The sequence below is a fragment of the Mesoplodon mirus genome (genome assembly GCF_964341445.2).
Source record: "Mesoplodon mirus genome assembly, chromosome: 11".
Classification (NCBI taxonomy): Eukaryota; Metazoa; Chordata; class Mammalia; order Artiodactyla; family Ziphiidae; genus Mesoplodon; species Mesoplodon mirus.
The window spans coordinates 70,905,087-70,927,260 of record NC_138987.1 but is presented as its reverse complement, the minus strand read 5'-3'; the positions used below and the strand labels follow the sequence as shown (position 1 = coordinate 70,927,260).

The 22,174-nt window shown below is 39.8% G+C and overlaps 1 protein-coding gene across 1 annotated transcript; it reads left to right on the top strand.

Annotated features, from left to right (window-relative positions):
• Positions 1-4,742: 4,742 nt before the first annotated feature.
• On the top strand, positions 4,743-9,239 carry IFNG (interferon gamma; the record flags this gene model as incomplete). Its single annotated transcript, XM_082634427.1, has 4 exons — positions 4,743-4,856; positions 6,013-6,081; positions 6,177-6,359; positions 8,880-9,239. The coding sequence occupies 4 exons, from the start codon at positions 4,743-4,745 to the stop codon at positions 9,012-9,014; spliced, it is 501 nt and encodes a 166-aa protein (XP_082490553.1). The 3' UTR covers positions 9,015-9,239.
• Between the last annotated feature and the right edge of the window lie 12,935 nt (positions 9,240-22,174).

Genomic DNA, 22,174 nt, shown 5'->3' with positions numbered 1-22,174 from the left:
GATTTCAGTGTTGAAAAGGATTCAGAGTCTACATCTAAACTTAGTAGGAAAGAACACCATGGCTAACTAGTGATGCCTGCCATGGGTATAGGAGGAGGGAATGCAATATATATGTCAGGTATGTGTTTTACTCTCTATGCAATAATCAGTCCTCTTCACTTATATGAACACCCTGGGAAGGATGTACATACGTGGAGAAAAAGGGAGAATATGGATACCAACCCAGTAACAAGAGCAGTGGAATCCATCCTAGCTACCAATGTGGTGACATATGCTCCTGCCAGATTGCCTCACTGTTAACTTCTTTGTAACCTCTAGAGCTATAGGCATGGAGTAGGTGCTCAATAAAGACTTACTAATTGAGTGATATTAGGATATAAACAAATATTTTCACAACAAAACTGTCCCATCCTTCTTTAATAACCCTGTGTCAATCACAGTACTTAGCACTTAGTAGATGTTTTAAAATTCCTTGTGCATTAAAAATATGACCTTCAAAGCATGACATGAATCGCTAGATGAACAGTATACAATCCCATTTGACATCAACTTGAAAATATTGTAAGCTGATAACGGTACTACATAAGTATAATGTCTTCTATATTCTTTGACTCAAGTCTCAAAGTTGCCCAGGTGGAATGAAAGAAAAGGGGGGATTCAGAAAACTCTCCTCTAACATATGGGAGTTCTGAGTCAAATTTCGGGGAAAAATCTGACTCCGCGTGGATTTCCACTCTGTATATCATTTTATTCCGTAGGCTCAGCTTGCGTGATGTCAGGAGTTCCCGGGGTCAAGACAGCGTGGGGCACGGATCCAATATTGACTCATACCCGGTGGAAGAAACCTACCCCAAAGTCTGGATGTGATAATTTGGTTGTGAGTGCTAGGGATAGGACTGCTGACCACAGAGGAAAAAGGGCAACAAAGGTGTAAGTTTTGTCTTACGACTGCCTACTCAGCGACGGCTGAGGATAGCATGAGATACGATCGAAAATCTTGCTGACGCTTAATGCATAACCATCGCCAGTTTTCAGAAAGAAGTCTGGCTGAAGAGAAAAAAGAAAGTTTTTAGTCCCTTCATTTTAGTAATTTGCTCACACTTTGGCTCCTGGTGGGTTTGAAAAACTTTTAAAGGATATCTTGGTGGTGAATGATTCTGCAGTCTCAGTGTTGGCTGAACAACAAAGTGTGAAACCTCTAGTTTGCATGTGCAACAGAAGGTGTTTTACAGGCAGAAAAGAGAGAGAAACATCTTCTTTGGTAAACTTGACAAGACAGGAAAAGATCAAAGAATATACTCTTGTAGTGACAACATTCTGAACCCAAAAATCATATGTTGAAAGATGAAAATCTCATAGGATGTGATTCACTTCCAGCCTGGGATGCAAGACCAGTTACAGAATTTTCAGGAACTGGTGCAAAATGAAAATGGGAGCCTCTTGTTTAAAAATTATTAGGAATTTCAACAAGGTAACAACAGAGCATTAAACCAAATGTGGGCTCCTCTAAGTGTGGGGTCCTGATAGACTGTACAGGTCTTATGTCCACGAAGTTGGGCCTGCTGGGATATCTAACCAGTAATTTCAAAACTTTTATTTGCAGTCTTACTATTTTTTAAGAAATTAAAGAGTGACTATTATCTCACAAATTCTACAGAAAAAAAGAGTCCCAGAATCAAAGCCTGATAGGATGTAATTACTTGAATTCACATATTTAACACAGTTATTGGTACATACAGTAGTTTTGATGGCTATTCATTGGGGACAGGTAGATTAGGGAAAAGGTCTTGGCTCTAGACTGAGCTCTACATTGTCCAGTTGAATGAAGTTAAGCACAGCAACTTGTTTTCTTCCTGGGTCTTGGTTTACAAATCTAAAAAAATGAGAGAATAAGCCATAGATAGTCTCTGTAATTCCCTAATTCTGTGCTGTGCTTGGTCATGCCATCAAGAGCTATTAGAGCTTGAATTTTAGCCATGTATTTACTAATTCTATACATCTGGCCATGTTGTAAACATAGTGTGTGTGTGTGTGTGTGTGTGTGTGTGTGTGTGTATACATATGCATATGATTTTGAATAGGGATTTGCAATTTACAAACCCCCAGACAAAGTGTAATTCCCAATTATGGACCTCGCTATTCTTAACTCCTCATCCCCAACACCATATTCCAGTGGATAGATCAAGGGATGAGCAAAACAAATTTTTACTTCTTTCCAGAACGTTGGTAACATTCCTTACAGTAACTTGGAGTTTGGTCATAGGTTTCCTGGATAGCATTGAGTGCCTGCACTTGTCTCAAGGCTTTGGTGCCTGCACTTGTCTCAAGGCTTTGGAAAGGGTTTCTTGTCACAGCGTCACCCTGTAAGCACATTATCTGGGCCGTCTTTTTCCTTGAGGAGCGATACAATAGAGCTTTGTGGGCAGCAGTGTAATTTCCACACTCCTCACTTGCTTGATGTGAGGCTTTGGTTCCACAAACACTTTTTGATTTTGTTTATTCTTTGGGAAGATAACCCCTCAAACAGTTTTCAGGCCTTTTTCACATAAAATAATATATGGAATTGCCCCAGTAAGCAGGGCTTGGCTAAAGAGACATAGTATCAGGTTTCCAACATTAATCATGAACCCTCTTTAATTAAAAACAAATTTCCTACAGGTTAGTTCTGATAGCATTGGGATTAGAACTTGAAGAAAATTAGCTTGAGGGAAGAGTAGGCCCTGAATTAAGCATTCAAGTTCACTTTTATTCAGTGCTGTCTATGGACAAATCTCCGTGCTACAATGTTTTTAGGGAAGAAAACTGTGTTATGGAAGAGATGAAACAATTTCTGATTCTAGGGAACTCAGTCCCTAGATTAAGAGAAGATACATAACTAACTCTAATATGAGATTGAGGGATCAAGACTCTAAGAAAAGTGTGAACCACTTTCCTAGACCTGTGTAGAGAAGATGTGAGATTACTTTTAAGAAGGATCATTTTGAGAGAACTCATGCAGATAATGGTTTTTTGTTTTTTGTTTTTTGTTTTTGCCATACGCGGGCCTCTCACTGTTGCGGCCTCTCCCGTCGTGGAGCACAGGCTCCGGATGCGCAGGCTCAGTGGCCATGGCTCACGGGCCCAGCTGCTCCGCAGCATGTAGGACCCTCCTGGACCGGGGCCCGAACCCGTGTCCCCTGCATCGGCAGGCGGACTCTCAACCACTGCGCCACCAGGGAAGCCCCAGATAATGACTTGGATGGCTGGGTGCCATTCTGAGAGGCACAGTTGTGGGAAATCAAGGAACAGCATGAGGAAAGGCTCAGGTGTGTTTTTTTAGGAATGACTGGTCATCCAACGCGCCTGAATAGGAATAGATCACTTTTATTGAGTGCTTACTACATGACAGGCAAAAATCTTAGCACTTTATAAATTATCATCTGACAATTTTCAACTGAAGCCTGGAGAAGTTACTAATATTAGGCTCACTTTGAAGATAAGGAAACCTAGCTACAGAAGAGTTAAGAAGCTTACTCAAAATCATATAGCTAGATAGCAGTGGAGACAGGATTCAAGTCTGCATTCATAACTGCAATACTGCTGTGTATACAGTACAGGTTGAAAGGCAAGTTGGGCTGGAATCAAATAGTGGAGGGTCTTCTGTGCCATCCCTAAGTGCTGTATTTCATAAGTAAATTACGAAGAGAGGAGACAAAACAATCCTATTTGTATCTGAAAGGAAAAAAAAAGTTTAAAAAAATCTATCATTAGTGATTATTTGGAAAAATTTATCATCTAGAGCTTTGCTGTTCAATATGGTAGCCTCTTGCCACACATGGCTACTGAGCATTTGAATATGGTGAGTCCAAACTGAGATGTACCATGGGTATAAAATGCACACCAGATTTCTAGGATTTAGTATGACAAAAAGAATGTATAATATTTTATTAATATTTTTCTGTATTGATACATATTGAAATGATATTTTGGATATATTGGTTTAAGTACAATATATTTAAAAATTATTTTTCCCTGTTTCTTTTTACCCTTAGTAATGGGGCTATTAGAAAATTGGCTTGCATTATATTTCTGTTGGGCATTGTTGGTCAGAGCAACATAAATTTGTGGTAGATATTATATTAACCATCTTTGATGAAGGGCTCCCTACCACACTGGTTTTCTAACCACATTCTTTTCCTTGCTTTCTGGTCATTTGCAAGAAAAATTTTAAGAGGCACCCCCTTTGTAAAGGTTTGAGAGCCCCTAGAATTTCCTTTTTTACTTGCTTCCGACCACAAACGAATGATCAATGTAATCTCTGGATGAGGAATCAACATTTTACAAGGGCAAAGAGAGGAGGTGCACAAAAATTTCCAATCCCTGGATGGTGTGAAGTGAAAGTGCTTTCAAAGTATCCCACAAGAATGGCACAGGTGGGCATGATGGGTCTGTCTCCTCGTCAAAAGACCCAAGGAGTTGAAAGGAAACTCTTAACTACAACACCAAAATGCCACAAAACCATAGTTATTAATACCAACTAACTAGCATCTCTATCTGTCACCATCTCATCTTAAAAAACTTGTGAAAATACGTAATCCTGATGAGACTTCAACTAGGTATAAATACCAGTAGCAAAAGGAGACAGTACATTCTTCTGATCATCTGCAGATCAGCTATTAGAAAAGAGAGATCAGCTACATCCTTGGGACCTGATCAACTTAATACAGGAGCTACAACTACTTCACCTAACTCTCTCCGAAACAATGAAATATACCAGTTATTTCTTAGCTTTTCAGCTGTGCGTGATTTTGGGTTCTTCTGGCTCTTACTGCCAGGCCCCATTTTTTAAAGAAATAGAAAACCTAAAGGAATATCTTGTAAGTATGACATTTTAATAATACTTGCTTGTGGTTGAAATGACTGATGTTTGATGTTGACTTGTAATTGTATCTATGATGGGCTCTCATCTCTAGCCCACAGTCATCTTGAGAAGACTTGGTGTTATTGTGACTGTTGTTGGCTGGATGTGTTTTTTTTTGACTAAACGATCTAGATAATACTTTAACTCTCTGCTCAATTTGCTATAGAGATTTAGTGAGGATTAATGAATCCTCCAAAAGATGGGCATAATATGGGTATAATTTAGAGTGTTGCTAATTTTGTGTTGAGAATCCGTTCAATTATGATGTCAAGTAGTATGCATACTGAAAAAATGACTAGGTCTTTCTTTCTGATTTCTCAGGCTGCTATGATGGTGACAGTCAAAGGAAGGTCAAGATTAGCATTAAAAATGGTCATTTGAAATAACTGATCAATTAAAGTAGCTGAGGTCCTTAAAGCTTTGGCTTAAAAAAAATCACTTATAGGTGTTTTTCTCCAAAAAGTGGTTTTAAAATTTTACTGTCCCATCCAGATTGTCTGTGAATTACTCTTGGAGTAGTCATTTGCTGAGATTTTTTTTGTAGAAGTTTAATCTGCTTTCTATTTAAAAATTGTTTTCTTTCATTTTATGAGTTTCTTAACATTTTTACTTATGGTTAATTAAAATAGTTTTTTGCATTTTAAATATTTTATTATATGTCCAAAATTTAGCTACTATAATTACAGCTGGAGCTATCTTTTAAAGCTGACATAATACCTTATAGGAGGGCACAGGTAGAGCTTATAGAAACCTGTACCATAGCGGGGCAGTATTTTATAGTGAGATGGCTTTGCTGGGGTTTTTTACTAGACCTAGAAATACTTTCTGTCCCTTACTATAGTTATTTGGGACAACTGAAGTATCATCAGCCTTGTTGAGTTCATTTGTGAAGTTATATTAGTAAATAAGAAAGCTAAAACAGCATGATAGTCTTTGGCTGTATCCAACATGATAGCTTTTGAGAAAACATTGTTAGAACTAAACAGAGTGTTGAAAAGAAAATCAGTGAACATTGTCAGCATCCAAGTTCAATAAAACTTGAAGTACAGTTTTAGGGCAATTTATGGACTGATTGTAAACCAATGTTTTCCTGTTTTGTTTTGTTTTCTCAGAATGCAAGTAACCCAGATGTAGCTGCTGGTGGGCCTCTTTTCTTAGAAATTTTGAAGAATTGGAAAGATGTAAGCTGAACATTTCCATTTGGCTAATTTTCCTATTGCTTATTTTCTGATGGATAAATTCACATCAACTTCTCTTTGTGCCTTTTTCTCCCAAGGAGAGTGACAAAAAAATAATTCAGAGCCAAATCGTTTCCTTCTACTTCAAACTCTTTGAAAACTTAAAAGATAACCAGATCATTCAAAGGAGCATGGATATCATCAAACAGGACATGTTTCAGAAGTTCTTAAATGGCAGCTCTGAGAAACTGGATGACTTCAAAAAGCTGATTCAAATTCCGGTGAGATGATCTTAATTCGTTTTTTTTTTTTTTTTTTTTTTTTGGTTTCATTGCAGAGGCTCTTGCAAAGTGCTTCATTCCCAGAAAGTAGAAATTAGCTACTGGGTACAGTTGTTAAAGCTATGAAATGAACCTGTGGCCAAAACCCGTCTTTACCAATTCTGTTTGTGTTTTGGGTGACTTTGCAAAGTCAGTTATGTGAGTCACTTAAACTTCTGATTTGGGAAAATACTGGAATTATGCCTACAGCACAAAGATAGGTGAATGAACAAATCAGTGAGAAAGAAGTAGTGAAGAAGTGGGGGGAGTATTGAAAAGCAGTTCTCCCATTGCCCCTTGTTTGTGTGTTGGAAATTCTCTTGCTTTGAATAGGAGGTTGCATGTCTTAATGGAAAGAGCAGTGGGAGGGCCGGGGGAGAAGATGTGTGTTGCTCCTCCCAGCTCAGCCACCAAAGAAATGTGTGATCTCAGATGAATCACAGGCCTGGCTGGGGCTGTTTCCTCATCTTAAAAGGAGGCTGTTGGGTTCACTATAATTTCTATGGTCTCCTTTGCTCTAAAATTCTACAATGCCATGGAGAGAAAATGAGAATGAGTTAGGAGAAAGGTATGGCCTTTGAGGAGACAAAGGTCCTCCTACAGCCAGACTCTGGTCAACCTCTCAGATTGTGCAGCCCAAGTAGAGGTGAGAGTGTTTATTTTTAGAAAAGAAAATAGGTAGAATTTATACCTTATGAAAGAATTGTCCTACCAACTTTTGGATACTAGAACATCTTGGCTGGAGAAATCCTTAGGCTCCTCAGCTTTATCTTATCAAATTGCCTTGAGTCTTTAAAGTTATGGTTTCTAGAAGGTGAAAAATAACTTTGAAGCATAAAGATGTCACATTTTCCAAAATTTCATCTAAGAGACAAAGGCCTCCAGATTTTTGGGGGGGGCAGGGGGGTTGGCTTTGGTATAAATAGGCTTGAATGAGAAGAGGAGGGGTCCCGTTATGACTTGTGCTCTCAGGATTTGTGCCCAGCTCTCCCTATTACTGGGTCTGCCGCTCAGCAATCTCACATAAGCTCCTAGGAACTGAAATAAGTGCTTGCTCTTCAAGGTTTCTCTAGTCTCCAGTACGTTCGATGGTATGAGAGTGGCTTGGAAAAATTATAAGACCATTACTACTTCCACTGGTAATGTTTTCCGGTGTTCAGCAGACATCCATTGGTTGCAGGCTAGAGAATGAAAGAGCACTTATTCCTAGCCCAGTGCTGCCTCTGGCTTGCTGTTCAGTTCTGGATGAGTCTCTTAGTTTCTTGGTGATGCTTTGAACACTGGAAAGTTCAATTTAACACTTGTAAACACACACCCGGTAGAAAGTTTTCTACTCTGCTGTAACTGGGCCTTGAAAAAAACAACAACTGTGGGTCCCATCCTTCTGGAAGCTCCAAGCCTCCTGTTTCACAATGGCAGTCCTGAGTGAACTCTCAACCATTGTCATTTTTGCTCAATTGCGAACATATTTAAGGCATGTTATGCCTTTTAGTCCTGTAGCCTAGTCATTCTCAGAAATGTGGCAAGGTGGCTGCAGTGTTTCCAGCTTTAGAAAGACATCCAGTGGCAGAGCAAAGATGAAAGTAAATGGTCCTCATTTTATGAAACATGACCTCACCTAAATGGTCGTATTGGGTAGAGTGAGAGAATAGTTCAATTTGCTGGAATGGAAGGCAGGGTACCGGGAAATTTACTTTCATTCCTAATTTTAAGTGTTATATTCCAGTAATTGATTATTGCCATGTAAATATGATTCATGTTTATTTTTAATCCCATTATGGAAATGATGAGACTGACCTAATTTGGGGGAAATTAAAAATTATGATTTTCATGTGACTTGGACTTGATGTTTACAAAGTACTGAACCTATACCAGTGGTTTTCAAACTTTGGTGGTGCCTGAATCACCTGGTGATGTTAGTAACTACACAATGGCCCAGGCCTAGTCTGATTTCATACACCTGGGTGTCTGTGTTCTTCATTAGGTCTCCAGGTTATTCCTCTACACACCAAAGGTGAGAGCCATTGGCTATAGTAACTCATTTGATACTTATAGCAAAGACTAAGTACAAAGTGATAGAAGTGGTAGAGAGCCTAGAGGTCAATCTCCTCATCATTCAGAGGAGAAAACAGATTTGGAGAGGTTAAGTGACTAGTTTAAAGTCACATGTATTGTACACACAGAATTCACACATTTTTTTGTCACTACTTCGGGGCTCTTTCCGCTATATAAGTTTCAGAATTCTGCAGTGGTAAATTAAAGAATATGTAATGTGTCCCACCATGTTACAGCACAACTAGCAATTTAATTATAATTTTAGTCTTAATCACTGAAGAAACCAACATTACATATTAAGGTAATATATTGCTAGTGAAAATAATTTATCTTAAAGGAATACTTCCACTTTCTTGGACCATGACAGCAGAATATCCTAATGATCTGTATGCCTGAAATTAATTTTGCTGTTTTCTTTCCCAATAGGTAGATGATCTGCAGATCCAGCGCAAAGCCATAAGTGAACTCATCAATGTGATGAATGACCTGTCGCCAATATCTAACCTCAGAAAGCGGAGGAGAAGTCAGAATCTGTTTCGAGGCCAGAGAGTGTCGAAATAATCCTGCCTGCAATGTTTGAATTTTTAAATCTAAATCTATTTATTAATATTTAATATTTTACATTATTTATATGGGGAATATATATTTAGACTTATCAATCAAAGTATTTATAATAGTAATTTTTATGTCATGAAAATGAGTATCTATTAATTTATGTGTTATTTATAATTCCTGTATCCTGTGACTATTTCACTTGACCCTTTTTTTTCTGACTCACTAGGCAAGTCTATGTGATTACAAGGCTTTATCTCAGGGGCCAACTAGGCAGCTGACCTAAGCAAGACCCTGTGGGTTGTGCATTTATTTCACTTGATGATATAATGAATGCTGATAAATGAAATGATGCCATCCTGTTGCTGCCTATTTGAGACTATGTCTGCCTTCTGAGCCACTGCTATGATGGCATGTCAGACAGCACTTGAGTGTGTCAGGCAATATGACTTGTCCCCTGATAAAAACGTAGCATCTCATCTCATCTCACGCCTGGTGCTTCAGAATATTGCTGACAATTGTGATTGTACCCAAATGGAAAGTAATATGTTTATCAATATTTAATATATATGAATAAAGTGTAATTTCATAACTATTTATGCTGTGTCAGACTGTTTCTAAAGTGGGGACCAGATTAAATGAACCACGGACTAATTAATTAGTAGAAGGAGAGTTATTTTTAGCTGTGGAAATATTAGAGTTGGATTAAGACCCATTAAAATTGGTGTTTCTCTCCGCTGGTGATTTGTTGGTTTCCAGTGTTCTATTTGGTAGCTGTTTGAGTTATCTCTCCAAAATATGGATGTAACTATGTAGCCATTTACTTCAGAGCTTCTTCTGTGGAAAGTAGTCCAAATTGTTTAGCTTGGCACACAAAGATTTATTTCTCCTTTCTCCCTCAACTCCCCATGGCATCCTTCATCTTGGCATCCCCTTTGTCCTCTGGCTACTTTGGGCAAACACCATTTGGTATGGAATAGTGAGTGGGAACTCTAGGGAGAGAGGCTTGGATTGGAATCTTGGTCCTGCCGTTACAAGTAGTGTGACCCTCATATTCTCTAAGCTTCAGTTTCCTCATCTGATAAGGAATTGTGCCTTCCTCATAATATTGTGGGGAGAGTTTATTCTTTCACTCAAGAAATATTTACTGCAGCACCTACCATGTGCCTGGTGCTGTTCCAGGCACTTGAGATACATTTGTGAACGAAACAAACAAGGATCCGTGCCCTCGAGGAACTTAGAATTTAGCAAAGGGGAGACAGATAATAAACGAAATACACAATATGTTTGTAAATTGCATGGTATGTTAGAAGGTGATTGGTGCCATGGAGAAAAGGTAAAAATGAATAGGGGAACTGGGAAAACTACAGGTGGGACAAAGCACATGGGCTAGAGGTTTAAATGGAGTAATTATAATTGGCTTCATTGAAGAGATAACAATTGAGGAAGCACTTGTAAGAGCTAAGAGAGGATTCTAGGCAAAGGGAACATTTTTGCAAAGGCTCTAAAGTGGAAACTTGCCTTGAATGGTAAAAGAAGAGCCAGCACTCCATTGTGGTTGGAGCAAAATGAGTCAAGAATATCTCTAATTTTTCAGCTGAGCAACTAAAAAGATGAAGTTGTCATCACCTGAGATGGGGAAACTGGAGGTAGCAGGTTTTGGGTGGAAAACTAGAAATTCAATTTTAAAGGTTAAGTTTAAGGAGTCCATTAGATTTCAAAGTGGAGATGCTGAGTAGGCTATTGGGTATATCAGTCTGGAGTTGAGAGAGACCTCTGGATGGTTGATGTAAATTTAGGAGTTGAAGGTAGAGCAGGTATTTAAAGACCTAATACCAGCTGAACTTATGAAGGTCATGAGTTTACATAATGAAGAGAAAGAAAGCAAAGTATTGAGTCTTAAGGCACACTATCTTTAAGAGGCTGGGGAGAGACCAACCAAAGAGACTGAAAAGAAATGGCCAGTGAAATAAAAAGACAACCTAAAAATGAGATGTCCTGAAAGCCAAGTGAAGAAAACATTTCAGGAATAAACTGTATTAAATGCAGTTAAGTCTGGTCAAATGAGGACTGAGAACTGAACACTGGATTTAGGAACATGGAAACCATTGCTGACCTTGGACAAGAGAAATTCAGTTAGAGGGTGAGGGTAAAAGCCTGATTAGAATGGGATTAAGAGAGACATTGGAGACAATAAACATGGATAACTCTTTTTAGAAGTTTTTTTTTTTTGGCAAAGGAGAACAAAGAAAGGGGTAGATGTCAGGATACGACATCAAAAGAAGTTTTAAATTTTTTTAGTTGTTGCTTTTAAGACGGGAGAAGTAGTATGTTTACATATTAGTAGAAATGATCTAAGAGTAAAACAATACATGATATAGGAGAGGGAGGAAAGAACTTCAGAGTACTTCCATGAGTAAGAAAGAGAGATGAACTGAGGACACAGAAGAATTGGCTTTAGGCAGGTGCACAAAAAATTTATCTTTGTTAACAGGTAGGAAGGTAGACTATGTGGGTTCTGATGTTGGTAGCTGAGTAAATGCAGTGGTGAGAACTTCTGGAAATTTTAACTGGTTGTTTAAAGTTTTCTCAGTGAAATAGAAAGCTGAGAGTGAGGTTCAGGGAGTGTTGGAGGCTTGCGAGAAGCAGAAGTATGGATCTATCAGGAGAGTGCAATGTAGATTACCAGGCAACTTTAAGGGCCCACTTGAAGTTCAAGGTCATGAAATTATGGAACACCAGTTGGTGTAGTTGAGTGTTTGTCTCTATCCACATTGAGCTGTGGGTGAAAATATATAGAGAAGAGACAGACAGTTACATTTAGCAGACTTTGATTTGGCCAAGTAAGTAGGATAGGGAGAATGAGGACGAGGAAGTCATGGGGATACACAAGGGTGTACTCATGATGGTTCATGAACTGGTAATGAACTCTAAGCTGGTTAAGAAGGGGAAAGACTATTAACAAGTTTGCTGAAGGAAGGCAAAGAAGTGATTACATGAAAGGATATCTGCCCCACCTCTGGGCCCGAAAGACGGGTGAGAAAACAGCCACCATTTGAGGAGGATGGAAGGGAAGCAGTGTCTTTAAGGGAAAATCAGTTTATCTTTTGAGTATGAGGAAGTCAAGGATAGGATGAATTTGGTTAGTGCGGGACTGTGAATTCCAGATCCAGTGAGTTAGGGGTATGAGAGGAGGTCATAAAAGGGAATGTACATAGGGATGTGTTGTGAGTCTGGGACTTCTCATGATCACTAACATAAACAAGGATAATGGATATAATGAGATTAATTCTACTGGCTTTGGGGTATATAGTGGGGGCACAATTGTGAGTGTCAAGGGCAGAAAGGGTTAGTTGTCTGGGGCTTCCTTCTCAACTACTTTATTTAATGCTCCCACAGCAATACTGTTAAGTGAAATAGTTTATGTAAAAGCATCGGTTTAGTCCTTGACAATAATCAGAGGTCATTATTTTGATTGTTGGGTAGTAGCTGAATACCAGTGGGTGAGACTCGATCCCCATTCCCTGGGCTTCTTTTTCCAGTCTAAAGTTTTTTTTTTTTTTTTTTTGGCTGCACCGTGAGGCTTGCGGGATCTTTTTTTTTTTTTAATTAATTAATTAATTAATTAATTAATTAATTTTTGGCTGTGTTGGGTCTTCGTTTCTGTGCGAGGGCTTTCTCCAGTTGTGGCAAGCGGGGGCCACTCTTCATCGCGGTGCGCGGGCCTCTCACTATCGTGGCCTCTCTTGTTGCGGAGCACAAGCTCCAGACGCGCAGGCTCAGTAGTTGTGGCTCACGGGCCCAGGTGCTCCGCAGCATGTGGGATCTTCCCGGACCGGGTCACAAACCCATGTCCCCTGCATTGGCAGGCAGATTCTCAACCACTGCACCACCAGGGAAGCCCCAGTCTAAAGTTTTTATCAATCATTTCCAACAAAGTCAGCCTTCCCCATAAAAAAAAATATATCATTGTACAGCTACTAAAAAGAATGTCTTTCCTTTTTAGTTTTATTGCCTTCTTTTATTTTTCACTAAAATTTTATGTTAGCCATTATTAAATAGTTATACTGAATAGATAGTTGATTGGAAGAATTGGGGAGGATTGAGGTAATCTTGGCCTGTCTGGAATTCAATCGGCATCTGAATGCTTATAGAGAAGGAAAATATCTTCTCTTTTTTAAAGGCAGCATTATTTATTATATATTTTTTTAATTTATTTGTTTTTGGTTGCGTTGGGTCCTCGTTGCTGCACGCGGGCTTTCTCTAGTTGGGGCGAGGGGGGCTGCTCTTATTGTGGTGCATGGGCTTCTCACTGCGGTGGCTTCTCTTGTTGCAGAGCACAGGATCTAGGCGCTCGGGCTTCAGTAGTTGCAGCAAGCAGGCTCAGTAGTTGTGGCTCGTGGGTTCTAGCGCGCAGGCTCAGTAGTTGTGGCGCACAGGCTTAGTTGCTCTGTGGCATCTTCCCAGATCAGGGGTCGAACCCCGGTCCCCGGCCTTCGCAGGTGGATTGTTAACCACTGTGCCACCAGGGAAGTCCCGAAAAATATTTTTTTCTCTATCGTTTTAAACTCTTGACTGGGATCCCGTAACAAAAGACAGATTAACAAGAGAAAAGCATACATTTATTTAAATTATATGTGGCACAGGGACCTTCACAAGAAAATAAAGACCTGAAGAAGCAGTAAAACCTGAGTGTTTTTATGCTAGATTTGGTGAAGGTTGGAAAAGTGTAGTAAATGGTGGGACACTTAGCAAGGCCTGCTGCTGTTCAGATTCTCCTCTGAGTTCCTTGTCATCAAAGACTAGAATGCTCCTTTCCTCTGGTTATGTGACATGCTTCAGGAGAAGGTCAGAAAGTCTTTTCTGCTAATGCTTTTTCTCAAATTCCTTCAGCGTGAAATATTCAATACATCAAGGTGGCATATTTTGGGGTATCAGGTCCTGAACCCTGTCGGGTGCACAGGAGAAAATACAAAGGCAAGAGTTTCTTATCCTGCTCTCTTTGCTTAGAATGAGAACCTGGCAACCCCATGACAAGGCTTCTTTTGGGCAGATGGTGATGAAAGATCAAAGGTGAAAGTGCCATCATGATCAGAGCTGCAGATGTAAAGCCACATCAGAGAACCATTGACATCCTGGGTATGGCCACCCCCAGGGATGTGTAATAGATTGGTGTAAAATAGTACTGATGAGTAACCAGTGAACATGTGCTATGTTTAAGAGCTCTTCTTCAGGATTCAGGTAGACCTAGATTTCATTACCTGCAAAACTTTAGGAATATTATTGACTATCTTCAAGCCTCTTTTCTTTCATCTGTAAAATGGGAACTGTAAGGTCATCGTGAGGATTACATTTTTTAAAATGCATGTAAAATGCTTGGAAGAGGGAGAAAATGCTTTGTCAAGAGTAACTATTATTATTAATGCTATTTTCATTGAATACATCAATGAATCATTGTTATTAGCTTTCTCACCATGACAAGTTCTCTTTAGTTTTTCTTGATCTGAAAAATTTTCCCCTTCTAGGAGAATAGGAAGAGAGAGCAAGTAGCAAAGGAAGTCAGTGAGTCAGAAGCCATTGACTTTACGTTGTTTTAATTGTGTTTTCATTGGCATCATATATCATTACTTAGGCTAATATGTAAGTTTTGTGAGGTTTTATGTCTCGGGGTCATCAGGGAAACATGAAATTTGGACCTGAGGTGTACAGGGCTTGTAAACCTGACCTAACTTCGGGGATTGAGGTCAGGAAGGTACAGAGCGTTCTGGAAGTCATCGAGAGGTTGTGACATGGCAGTTTTGAAGAGGGAGGGTAGGGAGCATCTAGAATGTCATTCAAACCCTAGGGACAGGTGTAGCAAGCATGCTTTTCAGAGATCTGTCCACAAAAGCCTGGATTCCCACTGGTGAGCTGGGTCTCCGTGGCAGCATCTTGTCCTTAGCAGGAAGCTGGCAGGAGGGTGAGGAGGACCAGGGTGCTGATCAGGTTATCTGGTCAAGTGCACTGGAACAACTTGGAAAGATGAAGGGGCAGGATCTTGGGGCTTGAAAGGTCAAAAGCGTGTCAGAATCCATCTGTTGCATCAGATCCCTGCTAAGCCACTGTGGATACAAAACGATATGAATATTACGTCCTGCCTATGTCAGTATTGGTCAGACCCCAAGGTATGGACAGGCTGAGACTGAAACCACAGAGAGCTGGGAAAGGCCAGGATAGGGACCTGACAGCCCACATTAGATGGGAAAAGAAAAATGTATCATGAAGAGCTTTGTCAGAAGTTCAATGGCCATGAATGGGATTAAAAACTCTATTTAACTGAAGTTATGGCTCTTCTTAGATACTTCCTTTTCAGAAATACCAAGTTATTTTGAAGATCTGACACTGTCACTCATCAGTTGTGTGACCTTGACTAACTCAAAATGTATTGGGTGGATCAAATGGCACATTGTTTGTGATTGTCAGTTGCAAATTTCTATGGAAATGTGAGAAAGTATTGTTAGGGGAAACACTGACTGAAACCGCCCGCCCTGGCCAGACAATATAGTAACCACTTGCATGAGTTATCTTAACAACAGGAGGTTCTGGTAAGGAACGTAGGACTAACAAGCCACCACCAACTGGAAGAATTCGGGAAAGGTCAAAAGGAGACAGGAGACGCCAGTCCTTATGTCCTCCCAGAATCCTTCTCGCTGGAATCCATCTTGGCTGAGCGATGTGCGCACCACCAGGAAAGACCCTGAGTCAAAATGATTGGCCAGAGACAACCTGGAAACTAATTGCATCACCATAAAACCCAAGACTGTGAGCCACATGGCAGAGCAGTCCTCCTGGGTTCCCTTACCCTGCTGCTCTCCAAATGGGTGCCCCTTCCCTATAAAATCTCTTGCTTTGTTAGAATGTGTGTCTCCTCAGACAATTCATTTCCAAGTGTTAGGCAAAAGCCCACTCTCAGGGCCTGGAAGGGGTCGCCCTTCCTGCAACAGTATGATGCTAACACAGTTCTTTCCTGGGAGGAACTTTGTAATATTCTGGATACAAAGATTAATGAACTGCATGAAATGAGGAAATATAGCCTACTTTTTGATTCCTTGAGTTTCTTTGGGGCTTAAAGGATCAATTAAATTCTAATTTCTTGTATTTCTTTAAAACTTGTCAGCTCTTACTCATAGAACTTGCCTTAAGAAAGGCAAGTTCGGGATTTCCCTGGTGGTCCAGTGGTAAAGAATCTGCCTTGCAATGCAGGGGACACAGGTTCAATCCCGGGTCAGGGAACTAAGATCCCACATGCTGAGGGGAAGCTAAGCCTGCGCTCCGCAATTGCTGATCTTGAGGGCCTCTGCTAGAGCCCACAAGCCACAAATTACAGAGCCCACCCACCCTGGAACCCACACGCCACAACTAAAGAGGAAATACCCACATGCCACAACTAGAGAGAAACCTGCATGCAGCAACGAAGGTCCCGCATGCTGCAACTGAGACCCGATGCAGCCCAAAATAAATAGTTTAAAAAAAAAAAAGAAGGAAAAAAAAAAAAAAAAGGCAAGTTTATTTTAAGAATGTGTAGTAGAATTGTCTTGAATCTTTAACTCATTTGTTTGACCTTGGAGTTCCCTCCCATTAAAATAGAATTTCTATGCTTGTTGTTAGAGAAAAGTGATGTAACAATGGAAAATGGAGAGAGGACTTTCAAGATGGTGGAGGAGTAAGATGTGGCGATCACCTTCCTCCCCACAGATACATCAAAAATACATCTACATGTGGAACAACTCCTACAGAACACCTACTGAACGCTGACAGAAGACCTCAGACTTCCCAAAAGGCAAGAAACTCCCCATGTCAGTCGCAGAGAGAGGAACACTCCCAAACTCATTCTACGAGGCCACCATCACCTTGATACCAAAACCAGACAAGGATGTCACAAAAAAAGAAAACTACAGGCCAATATCACTGATGAACATAGAAGCAAAAATCCTCAACAAAATACTAGCAAACAGAATCCAACAGCACATTAAAAGGATCATACACCATGATCAAGTGGGATTTATCCCAGGAATGCAAGGATTCTTCAATATACACGAATCAGTCAATGTGTTATACCATATTAACAAATTGAAGGATAAAAACCATATGATCATCTCAATAGATGCAGAAAAACTTTTGACAAAATTCAACACCTATTTATGATAAGAACCCTCCAGAAAGTAGGCATAGAGGGAGCTTACCTCAACATAATAAAAGCCATATATGACAATCCCACAGCCAACACCATTCTCAATGGTGAAAAACTGAACCCATTTCCACTAAGATCAGGAACAAGACAAGGTTGCCCACTCTCACCACTATTATTCAACATAGTTTTGGAAGTCTTAGCCACAGCAATCAGAGAAGAAAAAGAAGTAAAGGGAATCCAAATCGGAAAAGAAGGAGTAAAACTGTCACTGTTTGCAGATGACATGATACTATACATAGAGAATCCCAAAGATGTTATATTTTAACAAACATGCTTGACATTCTTCTTATTCATTGTCAGAGTGGCAGCTGAAGAGTAGTACAATGAATGCAAGCAGGCAAGAATCAGAATAAAGCCCTTGCTCTTTAACCATGAGAAAAACGATATTAATGATGAATGAAAAATGAAAAATAATTTCTGTGTGTTCATGTAACTTACACATACTGCTATGGGTACATCAAAACCTTTATTAGTATAGATAGAAAAAAAGAATAGCAACAACAGCAAAATGGATAGAAATTTGACCATTCTTACACCTAGAAGAAGCTTTTGTGGGCTGGAGTACGTTTTTGGTAGAATCCAACAGCAATTTGTAAGTCTGTCTCTTGTCATCCATACTGCTTGGGGACACCCACCAGCAGATGCTTAAAGTCATCATTATTATTTGCCCATCATTAGCTTTAAGAAGGTGAGCTTGCTGCTCTCTAGGAAGTACTGGTTATTAGCATATTCACTGGGGCTGGGCTACCTCAGAATCCAAGCATGTCACTGTAGAGTCATTCCAAATATGCTAATCCTCTTTGCTGCTCAGGTGTTCTGAGGACTTGGCCTAGACAACTGGAAATCTTTCTGAGAATTCAGGCATCCATTGGTGAGCTAATAGAGACCTAGCACATAAACGATCTATAACTTTAGGCCTTCAGGTTCAGGGAAAATGAGCCGATATTGTATAGTATGGAAACTTTAAAAAATGCTAAACAAATATAAGAGAGCAGGTAGTGTTACATGGATGTGTGGGTGGTCCTACTTTATCTCAGTTTGGTGAAGTAAGAGTTATCTTTAGCTTTGAAGAGCAGATGGTGTAAAATAAACAAAGACGTCTCAGCAGAATAGACTTCAAACGTGAGGAAGTGAAGTAAGCTGATTCAAGGGAAAAGCAAACTCATTTATCTCTAAGGTAAAGGTGCCTAGTCCACTTCACACCTCATGGGAGTGTGAGAAGAGGACCAATCAGTTAAATCCGAGTTTTCTAAATATAGCAATTTCCCGGTTCAGTTTAATTGCAATGTTTGATCATTAAGACACACGTGGGTAAGCAGATTCCATTTTTATTTCTCTTTTTCAAGTTTATGTAGTTTTACAACACTTGTACTTGACCATAGGGGTTAATCAGACACCTTGACACCGTGCTACTTCCCAAAACCCAGGAAACAGGAAAATTTTTCCATTGTAAGCCACTCAAAGACCACAGTTATTTCCTGGTTAAACCAAATAAGAACTCAGGATTTGTCCTAATACATATGCTCTCATGAAAACAATTTACCTTCAGGTCTATTGCTTATTCAATGCTTAAATCCTACCATTCTCAAAGAAAAGAAAGCTTACTAAGGCATAGCCTATTTGTTCACCTATACATGCAGCAGAGAAAACAGAAATGTTTTAAATTGGTGGGGAAAAATAAATGAATCTTTTGTGTCTCAGAAGATTTTACTTTGTGATTTGAGAAGAAATGGGAAGTACAAAGAATGTTCCTGGAGCTTCACAAAAGTGTACTCAGTGGATCCCAATAGGGTAATTGTTCAAAATTACCTTAACACAGTTGTGAGATTTGTATGAACTTTCAAGGAATTTTATCAGTTTTTACCAAGAGTATTTCTTTCCATTTGGAAATAACATGTCAAATACATCTCAATTTTTAAAATCGTTTTTTAACATCTTTATTGGAGTATAATTGCTTTACAATGGTGTGTTAGTTTCTGCTTTATAAAAAAGTGAATCAATTATACGTATACACATGTTCCCATATCTCTTCCCTCTTGCATAAAACCTTTTTAAAGAAAGAAAATTATAAGTAATTAATCTTTGAGCCTTTCTAGGAGCTTTCTGGTGTCCAAAATGATTTCTCACTACCTTAGGTGGTGAATCATCTTTGATGCTGTAACGAAGGTCTCTAGAGAAGGTTTTCACATGCCCCAAAGGAATTGAAAGAGGAATACTGTCTGTATAAGTTGAAACAGAATGATCAAGTCTAGGGATAGAGAGTTTCAAGCAATTAGGAAGGATAAGCCTGCCAATTAGCCTCCAGAATAGTTTGTCAGATGGAAATAAGAGTACCTATAGGGTCATTGCATAAATTAAGAACGAAAATGTAAGTTGCATGGGACATGGGGCAATTCTTCATTGCACAGAATTGTCTCATGCATTACAGGACTTCTAACATCCTCGGCTCTACACCTGTGAAATTCAAGTAGAATCTCTGGAATCATTGTGACAGAGTTGCTGTTTACGTTTCCAAAATTAAGTTAGTGGAGACAGGTAGGTACCACTCATTTAGCCCTAGGACCATTGAACTAATTGAATTTTAAAGAGCCTTCCAGGTCTGTGCATGTATGAAACATACTTTGCATCTTTGCCTTTCTCTTCTTTCAAATCAATGATATATGATTAATCCTCCCATGGGTTTGGCAAGACCATTACAAATATTTTCCATTTAGTTTTTTTCATTCATTGACAGTATTGTGCACTAATATACATCGAGGTACAAGGCACTGAAAACATCAGGGGAATAAGAAACATGAATATGAATAACAGATATTGGGTGAGCTGGGGGACACCAGAAATCTTGGGTAATTGACTCTCAGCTATTTTTGTTTTTATCATTAAGTTAAAGAACATGACCAGAGTAGAAAATGCTGCATAATTGGAAAATGACATGCTGGAAAATCTGGCTCAGGAGTCAGGAAATCCCCATCATTAGTTTCTTTAGGCTAACACACTGGGCTTGAATTGGACATAACTGAAGAGGCCAGACCCCAAAGCCATATCAAGTCTGCAAGTGTATCCATGTCTATATTACAACAGGACACTATGACACTGATCAACTTATTGAATAATGTCGGTAAGGCAGTTTTTCATAATGTTGTTAAGACCAATGATTGTTTCCCTGAGTTATTTTTCTACTTTATTTTAATTCCTGACCCAAGGTTACTACAGATGAATCAGAAAAGCAAAAAACATCAACTCAGAGGAGGCAGCAACAAAGAAGAAAACACCATGAGTCACTGAACAACCACTCCCTCCCAAAGTATCCATATGACTTTCAGACAGTGGTCTTGACACCTGGGACTTGGCATTTTTCCAAGGACCTTGAGTTATTAGATTTTTAACCTATGTGCATATCAGAGAGAAATGAACTGTGTCATTGAATTCCGGTTTGACCTCTGTTTAAAAGTAATTTTTTGGCTTTAAAAGATAAGTCTTGTGGTCGCCGCTGCAGGGCTGCTGTTTCGTCCCCGTTGCCCAAGAGCTCAGATGGGGTGACGAAAAGAAAGCCAGTTCATATATGAACCCCAGAGAAATATTTTTTGACCAATGACGACCATTTCCACGATGGGACAGTGACCCAGAGTCCCTCTTGAGGTGGGAGGAGGAGAAAAGAGGGGTTAGGGGAGAATTCTATGGCTTAGGGAAAGGATCGTTGCAAAGATCTCGAAGTCAGAAGAGACTGAGTTGGGAAATGAGGTTCTATTCTTATGAGATCTTTTTTCCTGCCAAATATCTTAAAGGTCACATAGTTATTAGTATAAGAATGTTTTTAACCACATAAGTTTCAGTAAAATCAAAATTAAATGTTAGTAAGGAAACCATTTTTTTTTTTTTAATTTTTGAATAGCAGGTTAGCAAAGAAGGAAAATTGCAGTCTGTAGGGCTGAATGACTTCTCGTTGTGAATGGCATAACACAGCCAGCGAAACCACAGACTGGGTTTTCTACCTTACAATGTGAAAACATATTTATTTTCGTCTTTTTCCTATCTCAAAGACTAGACCAGAATGTTGGTGTCAAAAACCGAATCACCAAAACAGTGACACCCAAAGTGGCAAAACATGAAGGGACTTGCTCCCGGCAAGGCAGGGACTTCTGGTGTGGCTGGAGAAGCAGTTTCCTGATGCTGCTGAAAAGGAGGCTTAGATGCTAGCTTTCTGCTCCTCACTAGAGGTAGTCAGTGGGAAAGAGGTAGTCGTTGACGAGATGACAGGAAATGGCTTCTCAGAAGTGACATGAGAGGCCATGTCTAGACTTATTAGATGGGAGAGGTAGGGGAGACAGGAAAGCAGGCTGGTAAAAGATTCGAGAGTAAGTAAAGGAGGGCTATGCTAATTCTGCTGCTCTGGACGGGAGAAAGGCAACGGCACAGGGCAGTGCGGTTAGAGTGGTCCCAGCTCTGGGGAAGACTGCTGTGGAGGAGCGGTTGGGACTTTATGTAAAGCATCTGTGAAATGGAGATGCTAGGAATGCATTCCCCTCTCCCGCCTCCCCCATACACTCTGCTACGATACGCCCTGCACACCGTCCTCCGCATCTCCCTCTCACTCCTGGGGCCTGCAGCTCCCAGGCACCACCTCTGAAATGAGAGGAAGCAGCTTGGACAGATGTTACAGCAGTCACAGCAGCAGAAAAGCACTCAGTGCAATCCATGCAGAAGAAGCTTTAATAAGATGAAGAAAGTAACAATTTGAAGAGCAATGGAGAAGAGTCCTGTGTCCATCACGGGCTCATGGTTGTAACTAAAATCAGAAGAAGAAAAGCTGAAAAAACACTGAGGATATGTGTCACAGCCACATTAATAAAAGAGACATTGGTCTAAGGTGCAATACTACACAGGAGAAGAAGTGATCACAGGGCTCTTGAGCTGGCCTTCTATGTCTGCACACAGAGCC